The 10,985-nt window shown below is 54.8% G+C and overlaps 1 protein-coding gene across 1 annotated transcript; it reads left to right on the top strand.

Annotated features, from left to right (window-relative positions):
- Positions 1-464: 464 nt before the first annotated feature.
- Positions 465-10,375, top strand: MATN1 (matrilin 1). The gene is made up of 8 exons (XM_090268255.1): positions 465-558; positions 2,357-2,703; positions 5,421-5,643; positions 6,385-6,510; positions 6,940-7,356; positions 7,952-8,104; positions 8,962-9,042; positions 9,869-10,375. The coding sequence occupies exons 1-8, from the start codon at positions 465-467 to the stop codon at positions 9,916-9,918; spliced, it is 1,491 nt and encodes a 496-aa protein (XP_090124381.1). The 3' UTR covers positions 9,919-10,375.
- The last annotated feature ends 610 nt before the right edge of the window (positions 10,376-10,985 follow it).

Genomic DNA, 10,985 nt, shown 5'->3' with positions numbered 1-10,985 from the left:
GGGTTAAAATTGCAGGTACGAGAAGAATCTGGGTGTAGGATGAGGGTGCAGGGCAGGGCTGGGGCGCGAGGCCATGGAACTCAGGTTTCCCTGGCCTTAGAGCCGCAGCTTCAGGTCAGCACAGGTTCCAGCCGCTGGAGGAGACACCCTCCACCCTGCAGCTGTGAGCTCTGGTTGCTTCTGGAGGCAAAGGAGCCGTTGTGGTTGGAGGGGCCTCTCCAGCCCAGGCCAGGCAGCTTACTCCCTCTCCCAGCTTCCACCCTTCCCTCTCTGGAGGGAGGAACACACCCACCCACACACAAACACACCTCCATTTAGCCGCCTGCCCCCCCCTCCCCGCCCCCCACCAAGGAGGCAAGGGGCAGGGCAGGGCCTCCTGGCTGGGAGGCTGGGCAGCAAGGTTGATAAGACCAGAGCCTACTGCCCTCCACACTGTGCCGGCTGCTGCCTGCGCTGCCAGGACCATGAGGGTCATTTCTGGTGCCAGCCTCGTGCTCTGTGGTCTGCTGCTGCTGCTCCTGGTCCCACGAACACTTGGCCTCGCCCCCCAGCCCAGAGGTGAGGGGGCCTATGTGAGGTGGGGGACAATGGAGGAGTGGCCCCTGACCAACAGCCTGGAGGGCTGGGCATTGAGATGGGCAGAGAGTAAATGGGATCCAAGGTGAGGAGAGGGGCAGGGAGGCAGGGGGGTCAGCAGGTTAGCACAGGAGCAGACAGAGATGGCGACGCTCACAAGAGCCAGCGCTGGGGTGACTCTCAGTCTGTTCTATCAGGGGACATGAGTGAGCTTCTCTCTGGAGCCCCAAAGTCTTTCCTGGGGTTTCCCAGCCCCCAGGCTGCCCTCAGGGACCGTGCATGCTGTGGGGACTGCTGTCTCCTGGGTCACTGAGGACAGAAGCTACACAGAGAGCTGCTGATGTCTGGAGCTGCACCAAGCCCAGCACTGGGCTCGTGGTTCTGTGATGAGTGTACCTCTGGGATGGGGGCGGGGGCGAGCGAGACTACGTTTCTGTTCACCAGCCCTTTCAGCACATCCCAGACTGGGCTCCCTGCAATCTGTACCACTCCCGGTTTCAGCCTTGGGCACTGAATTCTCAAATGCCCAACTCTTCCTGTATCGAAGGGGAAACTGAGGCTGGAGTGGGGAGGACCTAAGACCACACGTGAGAGAGCTCCAGAGCCTTCTGGCTCTTGATCCACTGCTCTAAGTTGTGGCCATTTCCCTCTCCCATTCTGGGCCTCAGCTTACCTATTTTTTGTGTCCTCAGCTAGTGGGGACCAGGCACGGCTGCAAGGCCATTTCTAAGGTCCCTTGAGGAATTGTGGTGTCTGGGTTCGGGTATGGGGTCTGGTAGCTGGGTGAGTTGAGCAAACCTCCTGATTTCTGAGTCTTCCTGCATCCTTATTTGGTAGAGGCTACGCTCAGTTCAGACTCGGCTCACTCTGTATGGAGCCCTGCTGGCTGCAGGCCCAGGCCAGTGACTTCATCAAGTAGTAGCCTTTCTCCCACTGAATAGATGAAGTGGAAGCTCCTAAAGGTGCAAAGACCTGCTCAGGGCCACTGAGTGGCTGAGCCACGATTTGAAGACTTGCCTACCACCCTCCAACTCCCAGCACATGGTGCTGTCTCCCAGCGTGTCTCAAAAGACGTCTTTCCTAAGGGGTGTGTCTTGGGGACCCACCAGGTCAGACTGCCAAGGTTGCTATTAGAAATTTCTGCCCCTATCCCCCTGCCCTTGGACACCAGCCAGCAGGTGATGCTGGCCTTGGGAAATGGGGTCCACTTTGCTGATTTGCTTTGATGTTCAGATGAAAGAGGCCGTGTTGACGGGCACTGTGTTGGGACCCAAGGCTGTGCCCACCCCGGAGGGCCCACCCTCGGTGCCTGGCTGCCCAGCTTGGAGGAACAGCTGCCCCTTGTTTATGGAGCTACTCTGGGCTCAAACCTGAGAAGCGGGTTTTAAAGGCCATCCTTGCCTGTGCCGCTCCCTGAACACCCACTGCGTGCCCAGCCTTGGGCCGTCACCCCCGTGCGCACTTTTGCTCGTCCTCATTGGATCCCGTAAGGAAGGGATTATCAGCTCACTGTACAGATGAGGACACGGAGGCTCAGAGAGGGGAAGTGAATTACCCAAGGACAGAATCCGAGCCTCTCCTTCCCGGGGGCTGAGCTGAGAGGCCTTTGCAAGTTGCTTGGCTGAGTGCCCGCACCCTAGCAAAGGCTCCAGATAGCCTGGTTCAAGTCCAGTCTACTCTGCTTGAGGCCTCAAGTCTGGATCTCAGTAGCCCTGGTGCTGTGCTCCTTTGTCTGACCTCTGCCCACTGCTCTTCGTGACCTCCCTCCTTCCCCTCCCAGGGCATCTCTGCCGAACGCGGCCCACGGACCTGGTGTTTGTTGTTGATAGCTCACGCAGTGTGCGGCCCGTGGAGTTTGAGAAGGTGAAGGTGTTCCTGTCCCAGGTCATCGAGTCGCTGAATGTGGGGCCCAATGCCACCCGGGTGGGTGTGGTAAACTACGCCAGCTCTGTGAAGCAGGAGTTTCCGCTGCGGGCCCACCTTACCAAGGCTGCGCTGCTTCAAGCCGTGGACCGCATCCGGCCGCTGTCCACAGGCACCATGACTGGTCTGGCCATCCAGTTTGCCATCACTAAGGCCTTCAGTGATGCTGAGGGTGGTCGCGCCAGGTCCCCGGACATCAGCAAGGTACGTGCCCCCCTCCCCCCCACTGCTGGGGTTCCGCTGTTTGCAGGCTCCCACTGGGTGCTGAGAGCTTTGCCTGCATACACTTGAATTCTCCCAACACCCGTATGAGGTTGCTCTTTACAGATGGGGAGCAGACCCAGCTAAGAGAAGGGGCAGAGCTGCACCCATTTTTCCCCATCCTTCTGCCCCCAGAGGAGTACTTGATTACTTCAGTTTAGCTGACCTCTGCTTCCCAGCCAGTCTGTGCTCCTCAAAAGCAGAGTGAGAGAGTTCAGATGTTTACATGATGGGACTCTGCCACCAGCCTGTAGGGGTTCAAGCCCCAGCTCCACCATATTAGCCTCTGAGTGAGTTACTTCATCTCATGAGCCTATAAAACAGGAGTAACATAACACCTTCTCAAGGGGCTCTTAGGAGAACTAAATGAATTCATAAGCACAAAGTTCTCAGAAGAGCACCTGGTGCCTAATAAGCCCCATATTAGCATTAGCTTCTTTTAAAAAACATAAGCCTTACTGCAGGGGTCTTCAACCCCTGGGCCACGGCCTGGTGCCGGTCTGTGGTCTGTTAGGAACTGGGCTGCACAGAAGAAGGGGAGCGGTGGGAGCAAGCGAGTGAAGCTTCATCTGTATTTACAGCCATTCCCCATGGCTGGCAGGACTGCCTGAGCTCTACCTCCTGTCAGATCAGGGGTGGCATTAGATTCTCATAGGAACGTGAACCCTACTGTGAACTGTGTGCAGGGGAGGAATCTAGGTTGCATGCTCTTTATGAGAATCTAATGCCTGATGACTGAGGTGGAGCTGAGGGGGTGATGCTAGCCCTGGGGAGCAGCTGCAAACACAGATTATCATTAGCAGACAGGTTTGACTGAACAAAGACCATCCCCAAACTGTCCCTTGGTCCATGGAAAAACTGTCTTTCACAAAACCAGTCCCTGGTGCCAAAAGGTTGGGGACTGCTGCCTTAGAGGGTAGGGGCTCAGAAAAATGAGGTGGTGTTCCCCAGTCGCGCAGTTAGCGAGGGCTCCAAGCAGAGTGCTGAGTGTTTTCACAGACCTTTACCCACGTGTAATTTTCAGGATTCAGCCCAGGGCCTGTGAGTACAGTCAGGTATCCTGTCCCCTGCTGGTCCTCCCATGGGCTCCTGCACCTCCACACCACTGCCCTTACTGGACTGAGGACTGGCCATTTGCCTGCCTGGGGCCCCAGCCCAGGGAAGCACTCTTTCTTACCCCCTTGTGTATCCCACTCTCTGGCACACAACTGAGACATGAGTGTTGAATGAACCCAATCCTGCTCCGAGGTGGGGGTCTCCGTTTTACAGATGAGGAATCTGAAGCACAGGGAGCTTACGCTGCGTGCCCAGCTAGTAAGTGGTAGATGTGTTCACAGACAGTAGCGTATTACCCGTCATTATGGCCCTCAAAAAAATGACACATCGGGCAGCCTGTTGGTCTTATTTTGTGGGGGTTACTTACAAGTTCCGACATGAGGTTGATGGTCATGGTGATTGGGAGGAGGTGGTGGCCCCGGTGATCCTAATAGAGAGAGGTAAAGGGGATGGTAGAGACATCTACAGTTGTCACATATTCAGAGTTAACTGTTTCAAACCCCGGCTCAGGCCAGTGGCCTGGGGTGGGCAAGTGAGGAGAGTTCCTCCATTAGTTGGAACAGAGACAGAGGTTTGGGGGAGCTGGCACCAGACATTATGTGTTCAGCCTGGAATTTAGCTGTGGGAAGTCCCAAAACTGGGTTGAAGGGGGTACTCAGAGGGATGCATGTGGCAGTGAAGTGTCGACTAGGTTCTCAGAGCCAGGAGCCCAGGCCTCTGGAGGGGAAGAGATTGTGTAAGCTCACTCCCCAGGGGACCCAGGGCAATGATATTACACAACAGTTCCCCTTCTTGGCTTCTTACTCTGAATTCTCTCACTTGAACTCAACGCAACCCCTTTTTCTAGATGAAGAAATGAAGGCTTGAAGGTGGGCTGTAATTTGTGGGGATGCATTTCTGACCCGGCCCTTTCTAAACCTCCTGGGCCAGGGGTGGGGACCCAGGAATCAGAAGCAGATCCAGGTCAGAAGCAGAGAAGCAGCCAACGGGGCTGGATGCTGAGTTCTAGGCTCTTGTAGAGCTGTGAGGACCCAGCTTCAGGGCAGGCTCAGGCACAGGGTGATGACGGCCAGGATCAGCGCCAGGGTCCCCTCCTGTCTCCCTTTCCAGGGTGCAGAACAGAGGAGCCTTGTGGGAGGACAGCGGACAGTCTTTTCCTCTGTAGGAAGGACATGTAGCATCCTGGAATGGAGGGAGAAAAGGTAGCACTTATGTGGGATTGGCTCCCTCCCTCTGCCTCCCTCTGGTGGCCAAATGGCAGAACTGCACGGTGTTGGGCACCCGTACTTGGCCTCTCCTTTGAGGCCCCAGTCTGGGCAAGGGAAGCCCTGGTCCTGACCTCTGTCTGCCTGCAGCAGAAGACACCGGGAAGCCCTAGTCAGATGCGAGAACACCTCAGCCTTGTCTCTTTCAGTCAGAGGAAACCTGTCTTCCCTTCCTCTAGCCTTGTTCTCTTCCCTGGCCGAACCCTGGCGGGGAGTTGGATCCACCTACAACCAACTAGCCTTGGTCTCTTCTGCCAACGGTCCCGGGGTTTATCCCCCAGGCCAGCCCAGCGCCGCCATGGAGGGTTCGCTCCTCACATGTGTTCTCGCGTGTCGCAGGTGGTCATCGTGGTGACGGACGGGAGGCCCCAGGACAGCGTGCGGGACGTGTCTGCAAGGGCCCGGGCTAGCGGCATCGAGCTTTTTGCCATTGGCGTGGGCCGCGTGGACAAAGCCACATTGCGCCAGATCGCTAGCGAGCCGCAGGAGGAGCACGTGGACTACGTGGAGAGCTACAACGTCATCCAGAAACTATCCAAGAAGTTCCAGGAGGCCTTCTGCTGTGCGCGGGGCGGGGCGGGGCTGAGAGGGTCAACATCAGGCCGGGCCAGGGCGCGGGAGGGGTTGAGGGGGCGGTGGCTGATGCAGGATAGGGTCCCCCAGCCTGGGCTGAAGGGAGTTGGGAAGAGGCGATGCCAAGACCCCCTTTATGTGGCAGGGTCCTGGTAGGGACCTAGGAGAGGTAGGAATCTAGTAAAGAGAGGGCCTGAAAAAAACCTGTGCGTGTTTGGATGTCGGGGGGGAGGGGTTAGGTGCTAAAGTGTTCTCTTGATGCAGGAGGGTCTGAGGGGCTTGGGCACTGGGCAGGAGAAGTTTTAGAGTCCTTTGAAGAGGGAAGGTGGGCCTGTGGGCAGTCTTTGGGATGTGACCGGTCAGAAGGGGCAGGGTCTCGAGTAGGACGGGCCAGGGGCCAGGGTAAGGACTTTTCCCCCATTTGTAAAATGGGTCTAAGGAGGCCATGCATGTTATTGTGAGAAGTCAATGAAATAACGCATGGTATAGCACCCAATAGGTGGTATTTAACAAATATTTGTGCTCTTCGCTGCGATGCTGGTCTAGACGCTTGGGATACAGCGGTGAACAGAATAGAACCAAAAAGCTCTTGCCCCTGTGGCCTTTATCTTTTCAGCAGGAAGTGTTAGTTTTATCATCAGCATTATCGCCTTCTTCAGGGATGTCTTCATGGCTGAGATATTCAAGACCCTCTAACTCTGAGATCCTGAGTCGCCTCTTGTTCCCACAGTGGTGTCAGACCTGTGTGCTACAGGAGACCATGACTGTGAGCAGGTGTGCATCAGCTCCCCGGGCTCCTACACCTGTGCTTGCCGCGAGGGCTTCACCTTGAACAGCGATGGCAAGACCTGCAATGGTCAGTGGGGCTGACACAGGCAGCCATGGGAAGGGTGGGTTAGGGAGCGGATGGGGCCTCGGCTACTCCGAGCCTTCCCACACTTTGCCTCTGGACCAATCTGCAAAGGTGATAGATTCCTCCTAGAGTTTGATACCAGCCAAAAATTCTCTACTGATTTCCCCCTTTTGACACAATGGGTGGTGTAGTGAGGTCGAAGGAGTCACATAGTCTTGAATTCAAATCTTGGTGCCACTACTTCTGAGCCTTATGATCTTTCAGTTTTCAATGCTATAAAACGGGCCAGGAACTTTGGCTTTATAGAGAGAGTTTTAAAGACAAGAAGGAATGACCCTCAGCACAGAGCTCGGTGTGTGGTAGGTACCCAGCCAGCAGCCAAATGGATAACCGTCTTTAAGCTTCATCTCCTTGCCTTCTCACACGCCCCAGTCTGCAGTGGTGGTGGTGGCAGTTCGGCCACTGATCTGGTCTTCCTCATTGATGGATCCAAGAGTGTGCGGCCGGAGAATTTTGAGCTGGTGAAGAAGTTCATCAACCAAATCGTGGACACGCTGGACGTGTCAGACAAGCTGGCCCAGGTGGGGCTGGTACAATACTCAAGCTCCGTGCGCCAGGAGTTCCCGCTGGGCCGCTTCCACACCAAGAAGGACATCAAGGCTGCAGTGCGAAACATGTCCTACATGGAAAAGGGCACCATGACTGGGGCTGCCCTCAAGTACCTCATTGACAATTCCTTCACTGTGTCCAGTGGCGCTAGGCCTGGTGCCCAGAAAGTGGGCATCGTTTTCACTGATGGCAGGAGCCAAGACTACATCAATGATGCTGCCAAGAAGGCCAAGGACCTTGGTAGGTGCTCCCTCCTGGACCCTGAACAGTAATGATGACAAGGGGTACATGGCACAACCTAGCTGTAATTTATCGTAGTGTCTATTCTGATCAGTGCCCTAAATCCAGGTTCAGATTTGAATGAGAAAGGATTGGTTCATCTATGTCTTTCTAATACTGGTGACAAAACTGAGGCTCCAGAGAAATATGTGGCTTGTTTTGATGGTCCTTTAGTTAGAGGACCTGGGAACTCTTCCAGTTGAATATTCCCAAGAACATACCCACTGTTGGAAGGTAGCCCAACACCTGGGGACAAACCTGAACCTTAGTTTTATTGCTAATTAAATGAAGATAATAATAACCACCAGATGATGGTTATGAGAGTTAAATGAGATTACAAAGCTCCCAGCACAGAGAGTCAGTGCAGGTCTGAAGTATAGTAGAATCTCAACAAAGGTTGGTTTCCTCAGCCTTTGTCCCAGGCATTGTGCCTGTCATTCCAGCAGTTGCTGCCAGGCGGTGTCTGGTGTTGACTTCCTGGGCATCCTCCAAGAGGCTCAGCCATCTCTGCCAGTCCCCACCACCATCCTTACTCATCTTGCCCCACTCTTGGCAGGCTTTAAAATGTTTGCGGTGGGTGTGGGCAATGCCGTGGAGGACGAGCTGAGGGAGATTGCCTCAGAGCCCGTGGCAGAGCACTACTTCTACACGGCTGACTTCAAGACCATCAACCAGATTGGCATGAAGCTGCAGAAGAAGATCTGCGTGGGTGAGTGAGGCCAGGACTGGTGTAGATGGGCGGGGCAGGTAGGGCTCTGCGAGTGGGGCATGGAGCCATCCAGGGCCCGGATGTGGGTGGGAAGAAGCAGGGGCTCGGGGGTCACCATGAGTTGGTAGAACCAGGAGGGGACTGGCCGGTCTAACTCTTACACCCAGCACCTGTATGTTTAATGAATGCTCATTACAAGAATGACACTGTCCTCAGTGCTCTCCAGGTATTAAATTATTCAATTCTAGGTGGTAGGAATATTTTTATCCCCACTTTCCAGACAGGAGAACCAAGGCCAGTGGGGTGGAACTATTGTTAGTAACTGGAGAAGCCGGGATTGGAATCCTGCCACCTCCTCTGACCCTGCCTGGTGACCTTGCCGGCTGGTTCCCAGTGGTAGAGTACAGACTCCAGAGCCAAATGTGCCTGCTTGTGCATCTTTGCTCTGACACTAACTACCTGTTGACCATGGACAAGTTGTTACACTTCTTGGGTTTTTCATTTGTACAATGGGATTAATGGCTTCAGACCCAAGGGTTTGGGGTGAGGAGTCACCAGGATGATAGAAGGACTCCTGACAGCAGTGTCCTGCACATAGTAGGTGCTCAGTGCAGTGATGCTGTTATTGGAGTGCTTTATCAGGGCTCTGAGGGACCAGGAAGACATTCAGGGGTTGCTCTCCATTACTCCTGGGAGCTCTGTCTAAAAATTCTACATATCTCTGCCCCCTCAGGGGTCCTAGGCCACACATGCCCCCAAGACTCCCTCGTCCTGGCTCTAGGCAGTAACTACCCTGCCTCCCTACCTGGCAACCACTAACCATCCCCTTGTCTTTCTCTACTTCCTGTCCACTGCAGAGGAAGATCCGTGTGACTGTGAGTCCATTGTGAAATTCCAGGCCAAAGTGGAGGGGCTGCTGCAGGCCTTGACCAAGAAACATATCCTTTTCCAGAGGCTGACATCAGGAACGGGAGGGGCAGGGGCCAGGGCCCGTGGGGAGAGGAGAGGGAGCCATGCTGCTTTGGGTGGTGGCTGAAAGTGGGCTGGATTCTGGCCAGATAGGCTGACACCAGCTTTGATACTGACCCTGTCAAAAGCAGGGGCTTCTAGAGGGTAAACAGAGAAACTGAGGCAGAGTTCAAGATCTAGAGATGGACACACACAGAGTCCTGGACACCTTTAGGAAAACATGGTGCCTGTGGACGCCCTACTTCTCGGGCTCTTGGTGACATGACTGACACCAGCCCCTACTCAGAGGGGGCTGGGCCTCAAATAGCTCCCTTGGCTTGGTCAGGCCTAGACGGGGGACCCAGCAGGCCTAAACCCGCACCCGCGCAGGCCTGGGTATTCAGGGCTCATTGTACTGGCTGTGTTTTTGGAGAGCACCATTCTGAGGGCAGTGATGGACGAGGTTTGATGTTGGGGAGAACTCATGCTATGCGGGTGGAGCGTGAGAGAAAGCCCTGAAAGAGGGGCACTCAGGGGAAGGAGAGAAGTGGGGAAAGAAGGAGAAGGGTCTAGTCCAGGAACTAGTATAAATGACCCATGGACGTGGACAACAGCGTGGGGATTGATGGTGGGGGGATGGGGGGGCAGGGGAGAGAAGCAGGGAAAAAATGGGACAGCTGTAATAAAACAACAATAAAAATAAAAATAAAAGAGGGACACTCGGCAAGAACCAAGAAGTGGGTGTCCTGAGCCCGGTGCCACATCTTCACTGCCCTTCTCTGCTCAGCCGGCGCCTCTCCTTAACTCTGAGCCCACTGGAAGCTGTGAGTAAGCGGCTGGCCGTCATGGAGAACAGGATCATCTAAGGCTGCTTGTCCCCACGGTGGCTTCTCCATTGCCTGGCCCCAAGCACAGCTCAGAGTCCCGCGTGTGTCCCCTAGAGCCCTGAGTTTAGTCTAGCTTTGTCCTTTAGTGAGGGGGACTTGGGAGGCACAGGCCCCGGGGGGTGGCACCAGGCCTCCCCCACCCGCCTCCGGGCCCTGCTCAGGGGAGTGTTTGTTTGAGAGTGTGTGTCGGGAGCATAGGCGTGTTTGGGAGCGCGTGTGTCAGCGTGTGTGCGTGTGCACCCGGGGGCCAGGGTGTGTCTGGGAGCAGTGCTAGAGCAAGAACACAAGGGTGAGTGTAACTGGGACTGCGTTTGCATTTTTTAACCAAAGCTTAATATATTCCTCTTTTTAGTTAACCCTTCATGACTGAGGGCTGTGAATCTCTTCTGAGTGCTCTGTTCCTTCTTGAAAAACAATTAAATGTGATTTAACTTAAGCACTGGATGGGCCCGAGGCCGTGTGGTTATTTGGGGAGCAGGAGAAAGGATGGATGAGGGTGCTGGGCGGTGGCAGTGGTGGCCACAGCGGTGACAGCGGCTGCTCCAGAACACCAGGCCCACTCACACCTGTCCTGCCTTTTCCGTTTCACGTTCATTTCCATGCTCTCATTTCATGCTCCCTGCAACCCCACCCAGAGCAGACCTGAGTCACCCCTGTTCTGAAGATGGGAAAGCTGAGCACCTGAGGGGTGAAATGAATGGCTCAGCACCGGGTCGGCTGCAGACAGGACTTGTATCCAGGACTCCAGGACATCAAAAGAAAAAGGCACAGAGAAGAAGAGCTGTGGCTCTTAATCAAATTCATTCATTCATTCATTCATTCATTCATGCATGCATGCGTGCATGCATGCAGACGAAAACACTTACAGAGCATATACCCCATGTCACACAGTGAGGAGGCGGTGGCCTATGAAATACACACAGTCCTTGCTCTTAAGGGACTTAGAGTTGAGCAGGGTGCCCGGTCACCCTCATGTAGCTGGAGAAAAAGACAGTAGGTTTAGGTTGTACATGAGGGGTGTTTGTGTGTTTGTGTGAGAGAGAGGG

This window comes from Furipterus horrens, unplaced genomic scaffold, assembly GCF_987537825.1.
Source record: "Furipterus horrens unplaced genomic scaffold, mFurHor1.1.pri manual_scaffold_3, whole genome shotgun sequence".
Taxonomy (NCBI): Eukaryota; Metazoa; Chordata; class Mammalia; order Chiroptera; family Furipteridae; genus Furipterus; species Furipterus horrens.
The sequence above is the reverse complement of the archived record's forward strand: the minus strand, read 5'-3'. Positions and strand labels throughout refer to the sequence as shown.

What these genes read in the sequence shown, in the direction of transcription:
- MATN1 (XM_090268255.1), top strand. Translation starts at nt 465, where the DNA reads ATGAGGGTCATTTCTGGTGCCAGCCTCGTGCTCTGTGGTCTGCTGCTG. An exon ending in CGATGGCAAGACCTGCAATG is followed by an intron (nt 6,511 to 6,939) that starts GTCAGTGGGGCT and finishes CACACGCCCCAG; the next exon opens with TCTGCAGTGGTGGTGGTGGC. An exon ending in CAAGAAGGCCAAGGACCTTG is followed by an intron (nt 7,357 to 7,951) that starts GTAGGTGCTCCC and finishes CACTCTTGGCAG; the next exon opens with GCTTTAAAATGTTTGCGGTG.